This window comes from Vulpes lagopus, chromosome 15 (genome assembly GCF_018345385.1).
Source record: "Vulpes lagopus strain Blue_001 chromosome 15, ASM1834538v1, whole genome shotgun sequence".
NCBI lineage: Eukaryota > Metazoa > Chordata > Mammalia > Carnivora > Canidae > Vulpes > Vulpes lagopus.
In genome coordinates this window covers 25,360,499-25,381,242 of record NC_054838.1, presented here as the reverse complement: position 1 = coordinate 25,381,242, position 20,744 = coordinate 25,360,499, and the positions used below count along the sequence as shown (strand labels likewise).

Sequence of the window (20,744 nt, the reverse complement as noted above, 5' to 3'; positions counted from 1 at the left end):
GGCTGAAGGCGGCACTAAATGGCTGAGCCGCCCAGGCTGCCCCAGTTTATCATTTTAATTGCTGTGATAAAACATGGACAGAATGCTAGGGAGCAAGAGGAAAAAGCTGCTGTAACACTGTTTAGAGGTATCCCAGCAAGAGATACCATAGAACTGGACCTCAAAGATGAATAGCATTCTGTAGGTAGAGACGAGAAAAAGTTCTAGTCATAGTGAATTGTGTTTGTAGAGGCATAGCCATGTGAAAGAGCCTGGCCTGTGGGCAGCAGTTTACTCTGGTTAGAACCCAGGGGTATGTGGGATGGCAAGGCAGGGCTACATCTTAAAGAGCCTTTTATGCCTGGCTAATGTGCTTGGTGGACTCTAAACTTCAGGGTCCTTATCTTTAAGATAGAGGTACTAATAGTATTTCTCTTGTGGGGTGACTGAAAAATCAATCAACAGTATGAACTACCTAGCAAAGTGCCTGGTACCTAGTGTTCAGTAAATGATAACTGGTAAGCAAGAGTGTGATTGGTCATATTTATATATTAGAAGTCCTAAATGCCTTGTAGAGGGTGGATTATGGATTAGATGAGGGGAGACCAGAAGCAAGGAGACAAGGTAGGAAACTTGCAATAATAATAAAAGGTGAAGAAATGTGACCCAAAACATAGACTGCTTTATGATGAAGTGGAAGGGCATAGATTTGAAAGAATTAGCCACAGGAAAGAGAAAGAAGGAAATATAAAGTATGACTTAGAGATTTCTGTCACAGGTTGCTAGGTAAGTGAAGTCACTGACTGGATAGGGAACAGCACATAAAGATAGACAATTTTGGAGGAAGGTACAGATTTCCATTTGGACATGTGTGCCTGTGAGACATCCAAGAGGAGGCCAACTATAAAGGTGGGGTGTCTCTGGAAACAGATCAGGGCAGCGGGAAGAACCTCAAAAGGGAGAACCACACACACAAGATGGAGCCCTAAGGATCACCAGCAGGCTTCAGAACAAGACATGGCCACAAAAGGTGGAGAAGAGCTGGGCAGAGGTGGAAAAGCAGGAGGGAGGCAACTTGGGAGCAGAGTTTCAGGGAGTAGTGGTCAATGCTCTGACACTTCAGACAGGTCCAGTAAAATGTAGACTGGTGGGTGGTTTTAGCATTAAGGAGGGCAGTGCAGACGTGGGAACGGAAAGCAGACTTCAGTGGGGGGAGGAAACCAGAGTAGTAAACACAACAAGAATAGGCAACTTTTTCCCATTAATAAGAATAAGAGAAATAAGAGAAATAAGAATAGCTGACATTTAATGAGCACTTGATGTGTCAGGCATAATTCTAAGCACTTGGGTGTATAGAGTCCTGTAATCCTCAAAGGTACTATTATTATATCTACTTTACAGGTGAAGAAATGGGTGCACAAAATGAATTTTCCCAAAGTTACTGTCTAAAAAGTGACAAGTTACTGTGGGAGCAGTAAGGCAGGAGGTGATAGGTTGAGAGGGGGAGCTTAGTGCTTCAGACACACCTGTGACACCTCATAGCAAATCTTCCCCACAGCATCAGCTCACTGGCACAGTTCCCAGGAGTCAGAGCAGCAACAGCAACTAGGTCCTTCTTCACTTGGGCCTCTGAAGAAGGCTTGGGTAAAAGGGTCCTTCTCCATCAACATCTCCAACTCCAACACCACCTCTCTAGAAAAATCAAGGACTTGAACCAAAGCAGGAAATGATGCATTTCATTTATTCAGTAGATACTTACTGAACACTTACTGTAATCCCATGTACTCTGCTAGGTGACAGGAATATGACTATTAAAAATATATCAATCATCTCTACTCTCCTGGAGTTCAAAGTATGGCATGGAAGAGCAGTGATAAACCGATTTGAACCAGAATCCTATTTAGCTTATTGAATAGAAACAAAATTAAAACATCAAAATAGTCTCCTCCCAAACAGAATCAGTGCTTTGAATGAACAAATAAATATTTTTGGAACACTGTGTTCTCAGCACAGTACTGGGTACGTCAGGATACAGAGAAGTACAGGATGTGGTACTTGCCTTCCTAGGGTTCAGATATAGACTAGGTGGACCAGCTGTTCCTACAGACAGCCCCTCATGTGTTGAGTCCTCATTCCTGGATGTTGGCAGAGAACAGCTGGGAGGACAAGCCCTCCTTCAGTGCCAGGCATCTTCCTCCAGCCTGAGACACTGCCTTTGGAGCCACCTTCTCACCCTGACCCTGTCTGACTGACTTCTGACAGGTCAGTTTTGGGTCAGCAGGCCCTCAGCAAGTGTCACTGAAATGTTGCTACCTATCAGCATCATGCAGGGCTCTGGGAAGTAGTGAGGTAAATGAAGGAAACTACACTGTCCCTGCTGAGACAAACTGAGAGTCGTAGCAGAGTAAAACAAGTGTTAGCCTATGTTGCAGACTCTGGGGAAGAAGTCACCATGGGCTGACACTAGGAGAGGCTTTTAAGAGGAGAAAGGATTTTAACTGACCCTTGCAGAAAGTATAGACTGCAGTTTGTTAAAGTTGGGCAGGGTCTTCCAAGCAGAAGGCACCACTGGAGCAGAGGATTCCTGGGCAAGAATAAGCTGGACAAAATGAGTCAGGGTGACTAAGCCCAATGGAGATGCCAGTCTGGCAAAGGAGGGGGGGATTTCTAGGTATCTGTGCCCCTTAACTACCATATAGGCCAGAGTCCTTTGTGGTGCCCAACTTCTTTTTGCCTCCCCAGCAATTGGAGGCCTCCTTGCGGATGCTCTCACTCTCTACAACTTTGCCACCACGAGCCACAACAGATGAGGTAAGAACAGCCGGCTGGCTCCCTCCTAAAGTCTTCGTCTTGTCCATGAAAGCATGTGCAGAATGTAGAGCTGCCCTGGGCCAGCTTCCTGAAAAGGCAGCAGCAGTGGTCACTCCAAATTTGTGCCGAGCACATTCTGGAGACCTAGCAGTATACCAGGAGTTCACCTAGGGGTGACTAGGCACAAAATGAAGAGTAAGTGTGTTAAGAGCAGGGCATCATCAGCTAAGACAATATGCAGAAGAAACAGTGCAGAAACATTAAAAGTAGGACTTGGCCAAGAAATGAATACTGAGTGCTGTGGGAGCGCCACTAAGCCAAGGTGGGCATGAGCAGAGAAAGAAAGCTTCAAACGGGAGATGTAGCCTCAGCACACAGTGGCTGATGAGTAAGGTCTGGAAGAGAAAAGTATCAGGGATATACCCACTTGTGTCACTATTCATCATTCAGCTGAGCTAGGTGGTTACAGATCCCAGCTCTCCTCCTTCTGCCTTGGCACAGCACCAGACCTTTCTTACAAGTGGCAAGAAAGCAATAATCTCTACTTCCGTAATCATTCAGCATATATTTACAGAGTACCTATCCTGTGTCAGGCAATGTGCTAGGTTCTGAGCATACAATAGTAAATAAGACAGATTCCCTGTCTTTACGGAACACAAACAGTAAACAAAAAATATTTACAGGTTGTGATGAGTACCAAATGTTCTGTTAAAGAACGGGTCTCTCTGAGAGGGCAGTGTTTAAGCTGAAAGATGATGCTCATGGTGGTGCTTGCTGGGCACTGTTCAAAGTACCTTGTATTAACTCTTTACATTTCAGCAACCTAATGATGTATATACTTTATCCCTATTTTAAGATGAAGAAACGGGATCCCTGGGTGGCTCAGTGGTTTGGCGCCTGCCTTCGGCCCGGGGCATGATCCTGGAGTCCCAGGATCGAGTCCCATGTCGGGCTCCCTGAATGTAACCTGCTTCCCCCTCCGCCTATGCCTCTACCTCTCTCTCTCTCTCTCTGTCTCTCATGAATAAATAAAATCTTTTAAAAAAAAAAAGAAGAAGAAGAAACTGAGGCACAAAGAGGTTAAGTATTTTGCTGCAAGCAGGTGTTAAGTGACAGAGCCAAGATAGGAACCTAAGCAGTCTGGTTTCAAAATCTGTGTTCTTAACTACTGAGAAGGAACCAGCCATGTAAGAACTTGGAGATGAGTATTCCAGGCAGAGAGAATAGCAAATGCAAAGGCCCTGAGGCTAAAAGAGCTTGGCATAATCTGACACAGTGCCATTGGCATGGAACATAAAGAGGCTGGAGGGCCCAGGGCACACAGGACATGTAACCATGAAATAGTTTAGATTTTATTCTAAATGCAAGGATATCCTTTGAAGTCTGTTAAGCAGGGGAGTGAGCTTCATTTTAAATTTTGAAGAATTCACCCACGGTGCTCAATAGAATCGGCTGTCAGATTTTGCAGCATGATGGTCATAGGTGATCTTGAAAGAGTAATTACAGTAATGTGGAGAAAAGAACCGTAATAGTACCTATGTGCCAGGCACTTGTTCTAAATCCTAGGGGTGAACTGGACACAAAGCCCCGTGGAGCTTTTAAAAAAGCAAGATCATTTCAGAGAATAATACATGCTATGAACAAAATATATTAATTTATCAATTGTAATAGCAAACTCATGTTTAATGCTTATTATGCACCAGACATTAAGTATTTTCAGTGTAAACTCATTTAATTCTCCCAACAACCAATGAGATATGGTTACCTCATTTCATAGAAAGGAAAACTGAAGCTCAGAGGTTTTTTTTTTTTTTTCTTAAGATTTAAAAAAATTTTTTTTTTATTTTAGAGAGAGTAAGAACAAGAGAGAAAGCACGAGCTGGGGGTGGGGGGTAGAGAGAGAAGCAGACTCCCCACTGAGCAGGGAGCCCAACTCGACATTTAATCCCAGGACTCTGGGATCATGACCTGAGCTGAAGGCAGATGCTTAACTGACTGAGCCATTCAGGCAGCCCTCTCAGAATTTCCATATAAACAATCAGATATTATTCAATTTTACATAGAAACTGAGACACATAACTATTAAGTCACTTGCCCAGGGTCTCCCAAACAGTAAGTGATTTAAAACATATGACTTCAGACTCTATGCTTTCTATTTCACCATTTTAAAATCATGACCCTTGGGATCCCTGGGTGGCGCAGCGGTTTGGCGCCTGCCTTTGGCCCAGGGCGTGATCCTGGAGACCCGGGATCGAATCCCACGTCGGGCTCCCGGTGCATGGAGCCTGCTTCTCCCTCTGCCTGTGTCTCTGTCTCTCTCTCTCTCTCTCTCTCTCTCTCTCTCTCTGTGACTATCATAAATAAATAATAAAAAATAAATAAATAAATAAAATAAAATCATGACCCTTTACTACTTTTCTAGCCCATTTGCCTTTATATGGGCTTCATTTTGCAATGAACATTTAAACATTTTTTATGCTTTTTTAAAGCCTATTTTGATGACCAATGGGATCAGTCCAGAAACCTCTGGAGAGCCTGGGGATATAGTCCTAAAGAAAAGCCGTCAGATATCTAATCCTTTTACTAATGTTCCTTCCCCCTCTCGCTCAACTTCTCTAGCACCATTTTCAGGACATCTCATTTATTTGGCACATGGATCAATCTAAGTTCTCACACATCTCCGTTTTTATCAGATCTGTAAATCCTTTCCTAGAGGAGGAAATATGCCAGCCCCCACCCAGGAGCTCTGCATTTTCGTGGCCTTTATTCCTACTCTGGTTTGTAGTTTCCAACTCATCTCCTTCCTCTTGCATGTCCCATACATACCCATCAACATTTATGCTAGAGACACAGGCCTCTATCCAGGTACCAGGCAGGAGCTTGAGCGAGACACCCATGAGGTGAAATACTAAATCTGCTACTAAGTACTTGAGGGATCTTGAACAAGTGACTTGACCTTTCCGGGTTTCTGTTTCCTTATAAGTAACATCAGGCTAAAATAATTCTTACCTAATAGAACAATGGCAAGAATTAGTCTAGAGGAAGAAAGTAGACCCTGTTAGTTCCCTTTCCCTCTTCCCCACCTAGCAAAGTGGGTGAAATGTCAGTGAATCACGTCCCATAGGAAGGGAGTCTGTGAGCCACTTACCATGCAGAACTGCTGTTCCTACTTTTGTGCTTCTGCCTTCATGATGTGCCAACTCCCAGGGGAATTTACTGTCTTTGATCTGTTAAATCTAAGACACAAGTATGGATGAAGAAGAAATAAGAATTTCCACTTCAATTAAAGGGCAAGTCTACTTTTGAGAAGATAAGTCTCATATACTTTTTAGCCACTTTTCTTTCTTACAGAAAAACTCCGTTGTTTGTCTGCTGTTCTCAGGGCCACCTCTCTCCTCAGGACTTCATTCTGGGTGCTAGTTAGGGTAACTGATCATCACAGTTCACCCCAAACTGTCCCATTTCAGCACTGAAAGTCCCAGGACCCAGAAAACCTTAGGAGGTTGATCATCCCCACTAGCAATGACCCTCTGATTACCTGATGCATTCATACCAGCATATTTTCTGAGTCTGTGCTCTTGCCTGGCTGCTACTCCGTTCTGGATAACCTAGGAATCAAATCAAGTGTGTGTTTAAGACACTAGCAAGTAAAGGCCCCAAAACTTAAGAAAAAAAATTAAGAATTACACGTATTTTTTAAATCATGGAATAAGTCAGAATTTTGATTGACTTTGTTATGTTTATGGCTTATTTTAGATCTAATTGTGAATTATATTTGGGCAGAAGCACCATAATCTTCTTAGCTTATGGTCTTGGAAGGTCTTAAAAGTGGCCTCACTTTGAAGAATTTAAGACCAAAACCAGCGTATGTTTTGGGATCCCTGGGTGGCGCAGCGGTTTGGCGCCTGCCTTTGGCCCAGGGCGCGATCCTGGAGACCCGGGATCGAATCCCACATCGGGCTTCCGGTGCATGGAGCCTGCTTCTCCCTCTGCCTGTGTCTCTGCCTCTCTCTCTCTCTCCCTGTGTGACTATCATAAATAAATAAAAAAATTAAAAAAAAAAAGATAATGATGCTTTTAAAAATAAAAAATAAAAAAAATAAGACCAAAACCAGATATTTGTATTTACCCACATAATGTATCTGACACTCTTCATTCCTTCTTCACATCCTGATTTCATGCCAGGATCATTTCCCTTCAACACAAAACTTCCTTTAGAATTCCATGTATTGCAGACCTGCGGGTGACAGCTTCAATTGCCCGAAAATATCTTCATTTTGCCTTTATTTTTCCAGGATATTTTTTTCCACTGGATATAGAATTCCAACTTGAATTTTGTTTGTTTTAGCATTTTAGAGCTATCAATCCATATTCCGACTTAACATTGTTTATGATGAGAAGTAGCCATTGTTCCTATTGTTGCCTCAAATGTAATATGACTTTTATTTTCTGTCTGCTTTTAAGATTGTCTCTTTTTCAACAGTCTGCCTACAATGTTCATAGTTGTGGAGGCAGGGGTAGAATAGGGGAGGAAGAGCACATAGGTCTCTTCAACAGTGTTAGCAGTATTTTAGTTCTTAGGTTTGATTCTGTTGACCTTAAAAAACAAAAGAGGCAGTTATTTTACCAGCTAAAGGAGTTTATTCTGGAACAGCAGAGGAACTGCAATTTTGGGACAAGCAAACTGTGGCAAAACAGACAAGTCTGAAGAACAGAGAGGGGCTTGCTTTTATAAGGGGAAAGGAAGGAGCTGGGATGGGCTTTTCTGCTGAGTTCTCCATGGCTAGGTTGTTGCTGGGCAGGAGAAATTCTTTTTCCTGCTGGGGTATGTATGTAACATAAGCTTCCTGTTGAATGTTAGGTCTGCTTCTTAGCACCAGTGGTCATGTGTGAGAACTCCCCCTTCAGGGCTTCCTGAATGTTTTTTTTTTTTTTTAATATTTTATTTATTTATTCGTGAGAGAGACAGAGAAGGAGAGAGAGAGGCAGAGACACAGGCAGAGGGAGAAGCAGGCTCCATGCAGGAAGCCCAATGTGGGACTCTATCTCGGGTCTCTAGGATCAGGCCCTGGGCTGAAGGCAGCGCTAAACTGCTGAGCCACCCGGGCTCTCCCTGAATCTATTTTAAATGGAGTTTCCTTTATTTTCACAGTTGGATTGGGTTGGGGGTTCACGGATGTTTATTTCTATTATGCTTTATAATTCACATATGTTACATAGTTTCTTTGGTATGTTACATAATGCAATCACAAAACTGTATGTAGTTAAATTTTTAAAAGTGATTAGATGGTGCCAAAATGGAGATACCAACTTCCTTCCATAAATCTGGCTGTGAATATGGAGCAGGGAAATACGATAGTGACCAGAGTAGCATAGGATATCTCCTATGGGGATTTTTGGTTTGGAAGATTTTTGGTTTGGTTTTGTTTAATACAGGAATGACTACAGCTTTCTTTATGGGAATGCGATGATCCCATAGAGAAAAGGAGAATGGGAAGATGCAGGAGAGGGAGAGAGAAAAGAAAGGCTGGTCCTTGAGTCAGAGAGGGCCTAAGATCCAGGCACGTGTGGAGGTAGCCTTTTGAGAGGAAAAAGAAAACTCACTCTGAAGCATGAAGGAAGATGGAGAAGTTGGATGCTAAAGCAAGTAGGATTAGAAATGTGGTAGGGATGCCTGGATGGGTCAGTGGTTAAGCATCTACCTTTGGCCCAGGACGTGATCATGGAGTCCAGGATGAAGTCCCACATCAGGCTCCGTGCATGGAGCCTGCTTCTCTCTCTGCCTGTGTCTCTGCCTCTCTCTGTGTGTCTCTCATGAATAAATAAATAAAATCATTAAAAAAAAAAATTGAGAATCCCTGGGTGGCTCAGCGGTTTGGCGCCTCGACATTAGTCAAGTCTTCTGATCTTTCTGAGTCTGTTTCCTCATCTGTCACATGGAGTTACCAGGCCTCACAGGGAGGTTGTAGAATACCAGGTGCCACACAGATAGGGTATAGAGGCCAGCCCTTAGCTCTCCTACTTGTGACTGCTTCATCCTCAGTTGTCACCTCTTGAAGGAGAGAAGGAAGATGGGTGGCCGGTTTAGCAGGACTGCTGCACAGCCAGCCAGCAGCAATTTCATATTACTTGTGATTCAATCAAGTTCTGCTGCCTCTGCTTTCTCTTAACTCTCCTGAGCAGGTACCTCTTCACTGGGACAGTTGCCTGGGTTTATTGAAAGTTATTTCTGATTCTGTTTGCTTAGCAGCTTATGGGCAAACGTCCCTAAAGGGGAAGAAAAAGGTAGAAGATGAGACAGCAGTATTTTACATGTTGTTTTCTCCAGGTTTCTGTTCTCTACGCTTGTAGATATTTCTTTGGGGAACTCTCAAGCTACTCTAAGTACTTGAGTTTTTATTTCCAGTTTGATAACTGTCAAATCCTTATCTTCAGTCTAGACTTCCTTCCCATGCTGCAGACACATGTGGATCCAGCTGCATCCTAGCCATCTTTTCCTTGATGTGTTACAGTTTATTATGTCCAAAACTTGAGTTTGTCACCTTCCTTTGCACACCCCCTCTGCCACCTGCATTCCTTATCTGTATAAACTCTGCCCTCATCGTGTGGATACAGAGGTGCCAGAAGCATACGTGTCATCTTTCCCTCCTCTTGCTCCTTTGTCCCCCATGCCCCAGAGCCCATCTGTTACCAAGGCCTGTTAATTCTGTCTGCTAAATATCTTTTGCATCCACTCACTTCTCACCGTCCTATCATCTAGTCTTAATCATCTCCCTCATGATTCCTTCTAACTAGTCTCACTCATGTACATGCTTTCCCACCCTGGAAAAGAGAGCAGCAACTCTTCAGGGTTGCCCAAAAAAGAAAAGTTTTGTTTTGTTTTGTTTTTAATTTAAAACCCATATTCCTAAGCCACTTATCAAATCTGAGTGCCCAATTATCTGACTTCTCAGCAGCATATAACATAGTTGATCTCTGTCCTCTAAGCACTTTCTTCACTTGTTTCGAAGGCATCAGTTCCTCTTGGCTCTCCGCCCCCCTCCTGGCTGCTCCTACTCAGCTGCCTTTGCTGGTTCTTCCTTATATCCCCTACTTGTTAATAAAAGAGTAACCCAGGGCATAGTCTTTAGACTTCTCCATTTACATTTGCTTTCTAGATGACCCCATCTGATCTCAGAACTTTAAATCTCCTCTACATGCTGACGACTTGTTATCTTAGCTCAGAGTTTTGTAAACTCTAAGCTAGTGTGTCCAGCTGCCTACTCAACAGCTCCTCTCAGATATCTAACAGATACTTCAAATTAACACTCACTTCACAATTTATTCCTCATTGCTGTTCCTTAGTCTTCAGACATCTCAGTTAATGGACACTGTGTCCTTCTAGTTCTGTGGTTTAAACCAAAACCCTTGGAATCCCCCCCGATGCCTCTGTTTCTAGTCCACCAAGAAATTCTGACAGCTCTATCTTTAAAATATATCCAAATCTATTTATCACCACTCCAGCCATTACCACCCTAATCTAAACCACCATCAGTTACCTCTTGCCTAGATTATTACAGGGATCTCTGTGCTTGCCTCTCTGCTTCTGCCTTTGCGCCTGGCAACCCATTCCCTGTACAGCATCTGTTAGTTGACCTTTTAAGATGTTGAATAAATCATGTGATTTCTCTGCTTGGAACCTTCCAGTAACTTGTCATTGATGACAAGGAGAGCCAGAATGGGGCCTAAGACATGCAGGCCAGAGAATAAGATGGTAACTTGGGCCTCAAACTTGAAATGTGTATCTTCTGGCAAATTAAAAAACCACAGTCCTGAGTTAGGTGCAGAGAAGGCAGAAGAAGGTCCCTTCCTCAGGAGCTCACAGTTCCCCAGGGGAGCCAGCTTTACATCTCAGTCCACCAACTCCTATTAAGTACCTGTTATGCTTAAAGAGCTGGACCGTACCTTCAGGGAGCTCACAGTTCCTAGAGGTACTGGTCTCCAAACCACTCATTCGCTTTCTCAAATGATATTAACACTTAGTAGAACAAAATAGGGCAGCCCCAGTGGCTCAGCGGTTTAGCACCACCTCCAGCCCAAGGCGTGATCCTGGAGACCCAGGATCAAGTCCCACATCGGGCTTCCTGCAGGGAGCCTGCTTCTCCCTCTGCCTGTGTCTCTGCCTCTCTGTGTGTGTGTGTGTGTGTGTGTCTCTCATAAATAAATAAAATCTTTTAAAAATAAATGATAGATAGATAGATAGATAGATAGATAGATAGATAGATAGATAGATGATAGATGATAGATAGAATGAATTTAGGGAAAAGAAGGCTGAGCCACAATAGTGACTTGAGTAGAATTCAGCAGAGATGAAGGAAAGGCTTTATAAGCTATGCATCTGGAGAAAAGAAACCTCAGCAAATCAGCAGAATTTGGCAACTTGCAGGTATAAGCAGTATATGATAGAAAGGAGGTCAGAGGTAGGGAGAGACTGAACTGGACCAGAACAGTCAGGGTAGGATAGGAATCAGAAGCAAAGAGCAAAAGGAACCTGTCATCTGAGCTTTGGCCTCCCTGCCTGTCTACATGGCAGTTCTTAACCGTGAGATGGACCTTGTCTTACTCTGTGCCTTCCTGCCTAAAGGCCAGGCTCTGTGCACAGCACAGACGAGTCCCTGGACTAACCACAGGCATGGGGCCAGAGCTGTTGTTCCTGAGGAGTGAGTGTAGGAGGCAAGAAGTCAGACACAAGGCCATGTACAAGTTACCCTAAAAGCCTTGAGCTGTCTATTCCCTCCCACTCTAGTGTTCTCACCTCCACTCAGCCAGACCCCACAGCGGTGTAGACACCACTAGAAAGCGAGGTGCTCCAGGCCAGCCGGGGAGCTGAAAGTCAGCAAACCTGGTTTCTTGCCCTGACTCTGCTGCTGTCTTTCTGAGGTCTTGGGCATGGTGTCTCCAGAGGCAGCACAGACTTAATTTGTGACTGCATTTCCCTCTTCTCTCCTACCAGGTAGTTTTGTGTAGTGGCAAGGACCATGGCCCCTAAATCTACACAGCCTAAACTTAAAACTGAGCTTTGCCACTTACTCGTTGTGGAACTTCCTGGAGCAACTTCTCTGTGCTTCAGTTCCTTTATCTGAAAAATAAGCATAATAGACCTGCCTCCTAAGGTTTGTTTTGTGTAGGATTGACTAAGTAAGATATGTAAAATACAGTTCTTGGCACATAAAAAAGAAGAACTAGGAGTGCCTGGGTGGTGCAGTCAATTAAGCGGCAAATTCTTGGTTTTGGCTCAGGTCGGGATCTCAGGGGATCTCAGGGTCATGAGATCAAGCCCAGCGTCAGGCTCTGTGCTCAACACAGAATCTGCTTAAGGCTCTCTCTCCCTCATACCACCACCACCATCACCCCAGTGTTCTCTCTCTCTTTCTCTAAAATATTTTTTTTAAGATTTTATTTATTCATGAGAGACACAGAGAAAGAGAGACATAGACAGAGACAGAGGGAAAAGCAGGCTCCATGCAGGGAGTCCGATATGGGACTCAATCCCAGGACTCCAGGATCACGCCATGAGCTGAAGGCAGCTGTTTAACCGCTGAGCCACCCAGGCATCCCTAAATAAATCTTTTATTTTTTTTTATTTATTTATGATAGTCACACAGAGAGAGAGAGAGGCAGAGACATAGGCAGAGGGAAGAGCAGGCTCCATGCACCAGGAGCCCGATGTGGGATTTGATCCCGGGTCTCCAGGATCGCGCCCTGAGCCAAAGGCAGGCGCTAAACCGCTGTGCCACCCAGGGATCCCTAAATAAATCTTTTAAAGAGAGAAAGAACAATTATATGAGTGTTAGCTATTATTATTTTTATCATCATTCCTATTGAGATGTCCTCCCTCTTACACTGTTCCATTTTGGGAGGGAATTGGTAGGATGAAATGCTAAGGGATAGGAGCACCATCAAGAACAGCACTGGGAGCTGGGAATTTAGCCCCACAGAGCACCCCTGAAGTAGGAGAGCAGTTTTCAAGGTTGTAGCAGTGGACTGTGTGCTCAGCTCAGACCCTAAGTTAGAAGCCCAGAATGACACCCCACCCCCACCTATGGATAATAGATCCCCAGCCTCAGAAGTCTCTGGCCTACCTATCTATGAGTCTTAAGGCTTTATGTCTGCTTCTTTCCTCACAGCAGTCTAGAGAATTTTTCTGTCTTTTGGTTTCCCTTCCTCAAGCCCAGAGGCATCTAAGAGATCATAGTCCCAGTAGAGAAACCCAGCCTCCACAAAATCATCAGATCAGGTCAGCAGGGGCCTAGGGGAACTTCTTGAGCCCATTATCCTCTCTCTCCAGCCTGTGGTCCAGGCCTGATGGCTGAGATATCCCTCTTAGGGCATGAAGCCCTGATGTATTGCCTCATTTCTTTAAGACACCAAGTCCCTAGCTCTCTGCAGAGTACCAAGAAGAGTCCTAAAGATCCAAGGGTTTCTGATAAAGGCCACACAAAGCTTTTGGGAGGAGATGAGCTCCCTGGCCAAGGGTGTACAAAAGTCAGGGGAAACAGCCAGAATTGGCTGGTACCCACCCTGCCCCAGAATGCAACTTGGCAGGCATCTCAAGCGAAAGGGCTCACAGGACTATTGGGTGGGTGCAGGGCTCACATTGCCTGAGCTACTCTGAGGCCAGAGTCTGGGAGGAGCCAGGACCTCTTCTAGGAGTGTCACTTTAACCCTTCCCTCTCATAAGTCTGGACTTTCAACCCCTCTCCCTGGCAGGGCATGAGTTCAGAGGGTTAAGTTTTGATTAAGTCAGGCCTTTTCATTCTGTAGGGGGGAAGACTGAGGCCAGGGTGAGGGAGGGGCTCTAGTCCTTGTAAAATAGGCTTGTTGTCAGGAAAACCTTCTCAAAGGAAGAATAGGGAGGATCAGGGTATGGTGAGAAATGGAGCATGTAGGTAGTGAGAACCACACAGCCAGAGATCTAACGCAGGAATAGGGGGTGAGCTCTGAACATGGAGCCCAGCCATGCTGTACTTGAGCTGGGTGATCAAATTTAAGATTTGCCTCTCAGGGCTAGGCCCCTGGTCTGTATCTTATCCCCACTCCCCCCCCCCCCCCCCCCCCCCCCCCCCCCCCGCTGCTCCTGGCTACAGCTCCTGAATCTGCTAACTCTCTTCAGCCCAAGGAAGTTCAGCCTTTGGAGAGGACTCTGGGAGCCACCCCAGAGGAAGGCAGCAGGCCAATGGGGTGAAAGTTGAAGAAGGCAGACAGCTGTACTGAGCCCTCACTCGTCTCTGAGGCAGCGATCCATTGGCAAGCCCATGTAACCAGCCAGAGTCAGGGAGCTGTTTACTTTCAGTTTTCAGCGCTTTCAAAGTTTTGCTTCCAGCTCCTAAGTCAGGGTTTATGTTACTTAAGGGAACTGCTCTGGAAAAGAACAAAACTTCAGCCCCAATGCTGAGCCAGAGGTTTATTGGGCAGGAGGCAATCGAGTGGGGAGAGCTTGGCCAGGCCTGGCCTAGCACAGGGCATGCCTTGCGGAGGTACAGTACCTTCTTTCTACTCTACCTGAGGTAAGGTCTGAGAACAGCAAGGCCTCATTTTGCTCTCTGCAGCAGATGTCAGCTTTTGCTCCAGCTTAACCCCAGTGTTTTGCAAGATGTTGTACCTGGCCACAGCCTTGGTCACATCTGAATTTCATTTCACCTTCACAGTAGACCTGGGTAAGAAGGCTAAACAGAAGTTCTTAGCTCCATTTGGTAATGAAGATACTGAGACCCAGAGAAAGAGTGTGTCTTGGCATTAAGCAAGTGGACAGCTGGGCTTGGCCACATGCCAGTGTTCCTTCCACTCCAGCCCACCACCTCCCCTCTAAGAAAGTCCCAGGAACGCCCTGAAGCCAGGATGAGTACAGACATGGGACTCATCCTGGTGAGCAGGGAGCAGGTGTCTGTTCAAGGTGATCCCTCTGGAGACTATAGAGTGGAGAGAACCTAGAACATAGTGGCTTGGACCAGACCACACTGTAGCCCAAAGAAGAGGATTGGCCCTTCCTGAGGGAGCCTTTGGTGAAGACACTGTATCACAGGGACCTGGCCAAAGAGGGACCCATCAGCTAGAAGAAGTTCCTGGGTTGCAAGCACCTCCTCTTACATTATCTGCTCATATTGATCCATTTTCAGATGAGGAAACCAAGGCCCAGAGACTAAGTGACTTGCCCAAAGCCATTTGGCTAAGTGGTAGAGCCAGGACTAGAACCAACTCCCCAGGATGGAGTTAGCCTTTTGATTTGAGGAAGCCACAGATTTGCCCGCCACCATTATTCCTTACTCTTTACATGATGCTTTATTTTCATCCTAGGAGAGTTCTACCTTTGACGTTGAGATGGACACATCTGTCTTAAATAATAGGCCAGAGAGGCCTATTCATATTCATAGCCTGGGTGCCCAGATGCCCAGAAAACAGCAAGTCCCCATATTTCAAAGTAGGAGAATTTAATGAGAGATCTGGGTAGATTTAATGGGGGCAGTCTGAGAGCCCCTGGTCTGCTGCCATGCTTAACACCCAGACCACAATAAATCCAGTTCCATTCTTCAGCCTAGAATAGTAATCAACCCCCCACATCCAGATCCTGTTCACTGTGCAGGTCTAAGAGCAATAAAGTCAGTTACTCTCCAGACATTTGAGAACTCCCCTCAGCAAGCATCAGCCCCTTTCTCTGGGTTTGTCTTCTGCTTTCTATACCTTTACTCGACCACACCTATCCCCACTACTTTGCTAGGGAATATATTCCTCTTTCTCATCCCTGCTCAGTCTAGCCTGTATCTGGAACACCCTCTCCCATATCCTTTGCTCAGATTGCTTCATGTTGTTTCAAGTCCCTCTTCTTGAAAGTACCCTACATAGGGACTTTACCCCATATGTAACACCCACTGTCCAGACTCCAAGATCCCTGCAGCCCCTGGGTCTGATGATCCAGCTTCTATGTGGGCTCCTTCTGCCTCTCCAAGATCTCTAAGGCTCCTGCAAATCATAGGCAGAAACAGGGTAAGCCCAGCCATGCTGCAATTGGGCTGGGTGGTCAAATTGCGATTTGCCTCTTAGGGCTAAGCCCCTGGCCTGTGGATCTTGTCTCCCCCCCCCCCCCCTCTTCCTAGCTGCAGCTACTCAATCGGCTACTCTCTGGCCCCAAAGAAGTTTCAGTCCCAGCCTAGGGGAAGGCAGCCAGCCAAGGGGGTAAAAGTTGAACAAGGCTGGTGGCATCTGTACTGAACCTGGGGCCCTGCTCTTTTCCTGGTACCTGCACACCCACAGCTTCAACAGGAGCATGCAAATACTTTAGAGGAACAGTCAGTACATGTAGGGGTATCCCTATTCTGAGCAATGCCCAGCCCCACCAGAGTTGTGTGTTTTGGGGTAACCGCTCTGATGAAAGAGGAACCTTTACTCCTAGCCAAGATGTTTTTTAGACCCTACTGAGGTCAACAAAAGCCAAGTGCTGCTGAGTGTGTGTTCTCTGTCCTTCCACACCCCCTGCCCTGCCCAGTACACAGAGCCAAGCCCTGTCCCTGGGCCTGGGCCATACAGATAAGGCTCCCCTAGGTTGTTGGGTCCAGGCATGGGTGCTGGGAAGTTGACTGAACCAGCCACACTGGATTCAGCTCCAGGGCAGATGTTGGCCCAGCCGGTCAGGTGCAGGCCTGTGCTCACGCAATTCCCTCAAGGGAAATGACCTCACTTCCCTACCCCCAACTCTGCTGAAACTGTGCATCTCAGATCTCACCTCTGTGTGAAGCCTCCCCTGTCCATCTTGGCTGTTAGGAATTGCTCCTTTCTCCGTGTTTGAGTTCTGAGCTTCATCTCTCTGATTGCTGGGTAGGTTGGCATTTGTCTTCTCCCCTGTAGCCTGAGCAGCCCTGTGGGGGACAGAAACCATGCCTACTTAATGTCCTTAAAAAGTGAGGGGGTTGAACAGATCTTAGGCTCCTGAAAGGCCAACAAAGGTCTTTGATGGTCATTTCAGGAACTGACGTTCTTGGCCCTTCCAGTGATGGAGAACAAGACTCATCAGAGCCTCCTAAACAATGCTTCTCTTCTGGCAGATGAAGACACAGAAGCCTGGTTTAGGATTTGAGATAGGAGACTGCTCTTAGGCCTGTTTTCCCATCTAGCTTATAGAACAAGCATCTCTCTAGTCCTCCTTAACTGTAGCAGAGAAAGAAATGGAAAAGCAAGGTACATCTGGTGACGCAGAAGATCTGTCTGCAAAGTAGCCAGGGTACTGGAAGGGGATTTGGTGTTACCTCTAAATCCCAAATAGCTCACAAAACAAGTCTTGGATCTTGGGAGTAGAGAGGGGTATATGGAGACTCAATGTGCTGCCAAGCCCCTGAGGATTTGACTTAACCAAAGGCCTGACATATGGTAGGCCAATGACCAGTGGTTCTAGAATGAATAAGATGTTTTCTGTAAGAGGCAGTCTCCTCCCCACCCAATTTCAGCCTCTGGTCACCATGGCTTGGTCCCACCCATTCACTGATCTAGCAGCTACCAAGCTCCCATCTTGGACTTGGCCCAATTGGAGTCACAAACATCAGACTCAGTCTGTGTCTTCCAGGAGCACCCATCCAGTTTAGATGGGGAGGCCAACAGGCAGTGACTGGGCAACTGGCCTACCCTGCCTGAAGCCTTATAGGGTGCAGGTGCCTATCATATCTTGGAAGAACTCCAAATGGGAGCAAAGGGTGGGCTTCCTTTTTTTCCTTTTAGCCTAAGCCTGCCTAGAAGATACAGAGCTGTTATCTTCTCATCTCTACTAGCATTGTTTTGCTCTTAGTTCTCAGGCAAACCTAACTGTGGGCTATCAGTGCTGACAGTTTGCTCAGGTTGTATGCACTCCTTTAGCATTTAGAATTCCAGACTGGCAAGGATCCTCAAGGTTGCCTGGCTTCCACTCCCCTTATCACAATCTGGCTGCTATTCTTTTTTTTTTTTTTTTTTTTTTTTTTTAAGTAGATGACTGTCCTCTCTGAGCTATGGAAGTCAGAACTGGGTTCTGTCATTTCTGTCTCCTCACAGGCATTTAAAATTTTTGGTTTTTTTTTTTAAGATTTACTTATTCATGAGCGACACAGAAAGAAGCAGAGACATAGACAGAGGGAGAAACAGGCTCATCGCAGGGAGCCCAATGCGGGACTCGATCCCGGATCCCAGGATCATGCACTGAGCCGAAGGCAGACACTAGACGCTCAACCACTGAGCCATTCAGGCATCCTGGCATTTGAAAGGTTAAAGAAATGAAGGAAAGAAGGGATTACTAAATGTTACTGACTCCAGAAAATCTCTAGGGAAAATCTAGAAAAATCAGAAAATCTCCACCAAGCTGATTCTGGTCATTCTGGCCTGAGCACTGGTACCGTGTGCTGTCTGTCTCTCCATCACCTTATGAAGATCTCAGCTGTTGGATTTAGGGACAGAGAAGAGATACCCATCCATAGTGCAGGCTACATGCCGTGAGGTCAGCCAAGTTCACCTGTTATGGCGACTTCCATCTCCTTTTAGCACTGCCTCTTCCCCTGCCAGACCTCCACCTCTTCCCCTGGGCCTTACTGTCAGCCAGCTGTCTGGGGTGGCTTTTCTGTATAGCTTTGAGCTCCTTAGGGGCAAGAATGTACAAAAAAAATTAAGTGGGGGGGGAGGGGTTGAATGAGTAAAAGAGTGAGCCATAGAGGAGTCCAGAAGACCACAATCTCATAACCCAAATGTATACGAGGACCTGAAAGGGGAATTAGTGATACCCTGTCAGCCCAAGGCAGGGAAGATTTGGTAGCGGGGCTGTGGGGACATGGTTCATGTTACCTGGCAGCTCTCAGAACATATGGAGAGTGTATTATTCACCAACATCTTCTCCCTGGCAGTTGGATATATTCCCCGGGTGACATATGGAACAGTTACAACTGAGAGGACAAATGACTTATCTATGCCCATGCAGCAAGAGAAGGGATGAGGCTTTCAGCGTGTACTGGAGGAAATTCCTCCTCTCGAGGCATAGAAAGATTCTAAGCCAGGGTTCATATCATGGCTCTGCCACTCCAAACTTTGGGACCTTGAGCTCATTTAAACCTGAACTGTAACTGTAGTTTCTTTTATGTGACCTAGGAACAGTGCACCCACCTATGGGAGTTGAGGTGAGGGTTAAGCAAGATCAGGTATACTTTGTAAACCAGTCAGCTCTGTATAGATATTAGCCAAAGGACCAAAATACAAAAGGAACCAAAGTCATTTCTTGGAGGTACCATATCCTCATTGCTTACCTAGCTGACTTCTTCCTCTTCAGGACAAAAGTGGGGCCTCCAGCAGAGCCTTGTCTGGAAGGCCTTGTCGTCCCAGACCTAACTCGCTGCCTCCTAACCTGCCTGAGGAAGAAACTCGCAGGATTGCACGGATATTTTCTTCCCAATATTCCCAGAAAGACTAATACAGCCTGAAACACTAAGGGAAGGCTCCACCTGCCCACCCTCCTTCAGCCTTGTCTGGCTTGCATGAGACACAAGGTGTGCTTCGTTCAGGGCCATGAAAGTCCTGAAACCACCACCAGCCTAGTCCATGGATGCCTTGAGACCCATCCAGCACCGACTGGAGGAATGTTCCCAAACCAGTCCAAAGTCCACGTGCCAGGATTTCAGCTCATTCCTTCTATGGTGAGGCAACAGCTAGAATCAAAGTAGACTCCAGTCCTCAAGTGGAACCACCCATCTTTTGACCAAGAGACCCAACCAGGCATCTCTCGGCTGAGAAACTCCTTCCAGTGTCTTTGATAGCCTACTGTTGACATGAGCCCACCTTCTTTGGCCATTTTTGCCTTAAAATTTGGGTGGGGTAGAGGACGGGATGAAGATTGTATGCATTGTGCATAGCTGAGGAAATCCAGGGCCACCTCCAGTTGATTTACTTAGAAATAAGGATATTTTGTAGATATAAATTATTTTTACGCTGTGTTGAATTAATCAATAGAAAAAGAGGGGGGAAATCACCTCCTTTAGACTTTTTATCTGATTATCTGAAATTCTAACCATGCTTTTAACTTATTGTTTTTACCCAGCTCTGAAGGTCATTGTTCCTGCCTGTGTCTGAATAAAATCATATTGGTATTTATATTCTGTACACGGTTGTTTTGTGGGTTGGCCACTAGCCCTGGGTGTTAGAAATCCATTTGTGCTCTAACAGCCAAAGAAAAGTTTGAAAACCATATAGTCCCTTAAGCTCACCTGAAACTGGGGGCCAGGGTCAACATGAAGTCTCATGGTGAGAGATCAGATTGGTCCAGATTTGAATGACACCATATTTCCCTTGCTTATGCCTCAAATCCATCAGCAAAGTGGAAGGGTCTCCTGGAAGAGGTCTGCTCAGAATCCCTGATCTCTCCAGGATGGATAACTCTGGCTTAAGACTGTCACACTCCAAACAGTTGAGCAGCTACTATAGACAGGGCCTGTAGAGAAGATAAGGGGCAAAGATCCATCAACAGATGAATGGGTAAAGAAGATGTGGTATATATACATGGTGGAATATTACTCAGTCATGAAAAAGAGATCTTGCCATTTGCAATAACACGGATGGAACTAGAGGGTATTATGATAAGCAAAGTAAGTTGATCAGAGAAAGAAAATTATCATACGATAATTTTATGATAATTATCATACGATAATTCATACAAGTGAGATGAATTGTATGAATTTACACTTGTATGTATGAATTTATGAATTTTATGAATTTAACACTTGTATGAATTTAACAAACAAAACAGGATCATAGAGGAGGGAGGGAAGAATAAAACAAGATTAAATCAGAGAAGGAGACAAACCATAAGAGACTCTTAATCATAGGAAACAGAGTCACCGGAAGGGAGGTGGGGGGGATGGGGCACCTGATATAATGAGCACTGGGTGTTATATAAGACTGACAAGTCACTGAACTCTACC

At 45.4% G+C, this 20,744-nt stretch overlaps 1 protein-coding gene and 1 long non-coding RNA gene across 4 annotated transcripts in view; both read left to right on the top strand.

Annotated features, from left to right (window-relative positions):
• The window catches only part of C2CD3 (C2 domain containing 3 centriole elongation regulator), a 149,725-nt gene extending 129,809 nt beyond the window's left edge, over nt 1-19,916 (top strand). For both annotated transcript variants that reach the window (XM_041729982.1, XM_041729980.1), the window contains exons 32-33: nt 2,679-2,790; nt 19,100-19,916. In XM_041729982.1, the coding sequence (XP_041585916.1) occupies nt 2,679-2,790; nt 19,100-19,240 (253 nt within the window). In that variant the 3' untranslated portion in view covers nt 19,241-19,916. The remainder of the gene's footprint in view (nt 1-2,678; nt 2,791-19,099) is intronic.
• LOC121476248 lies at nt 12,605-15,273 on the top strand. 2 transcript variants are annotated; one of them, XR_005983894.1, is made up of 2 exons: nt 12,605-14,306; nt 15,124-15,273. It is a non-coding gene; the product is annotated as an uncharacterized LOC121476248 (long non-coding RNA). The 2 variants fall into 2 exon arrangements; XR_005983895.1 differs by having other exon boundaries at nt 12,605-14,336.
• Nucleotides 19,917-20,744: the final 828 nt, after the last annotated feature.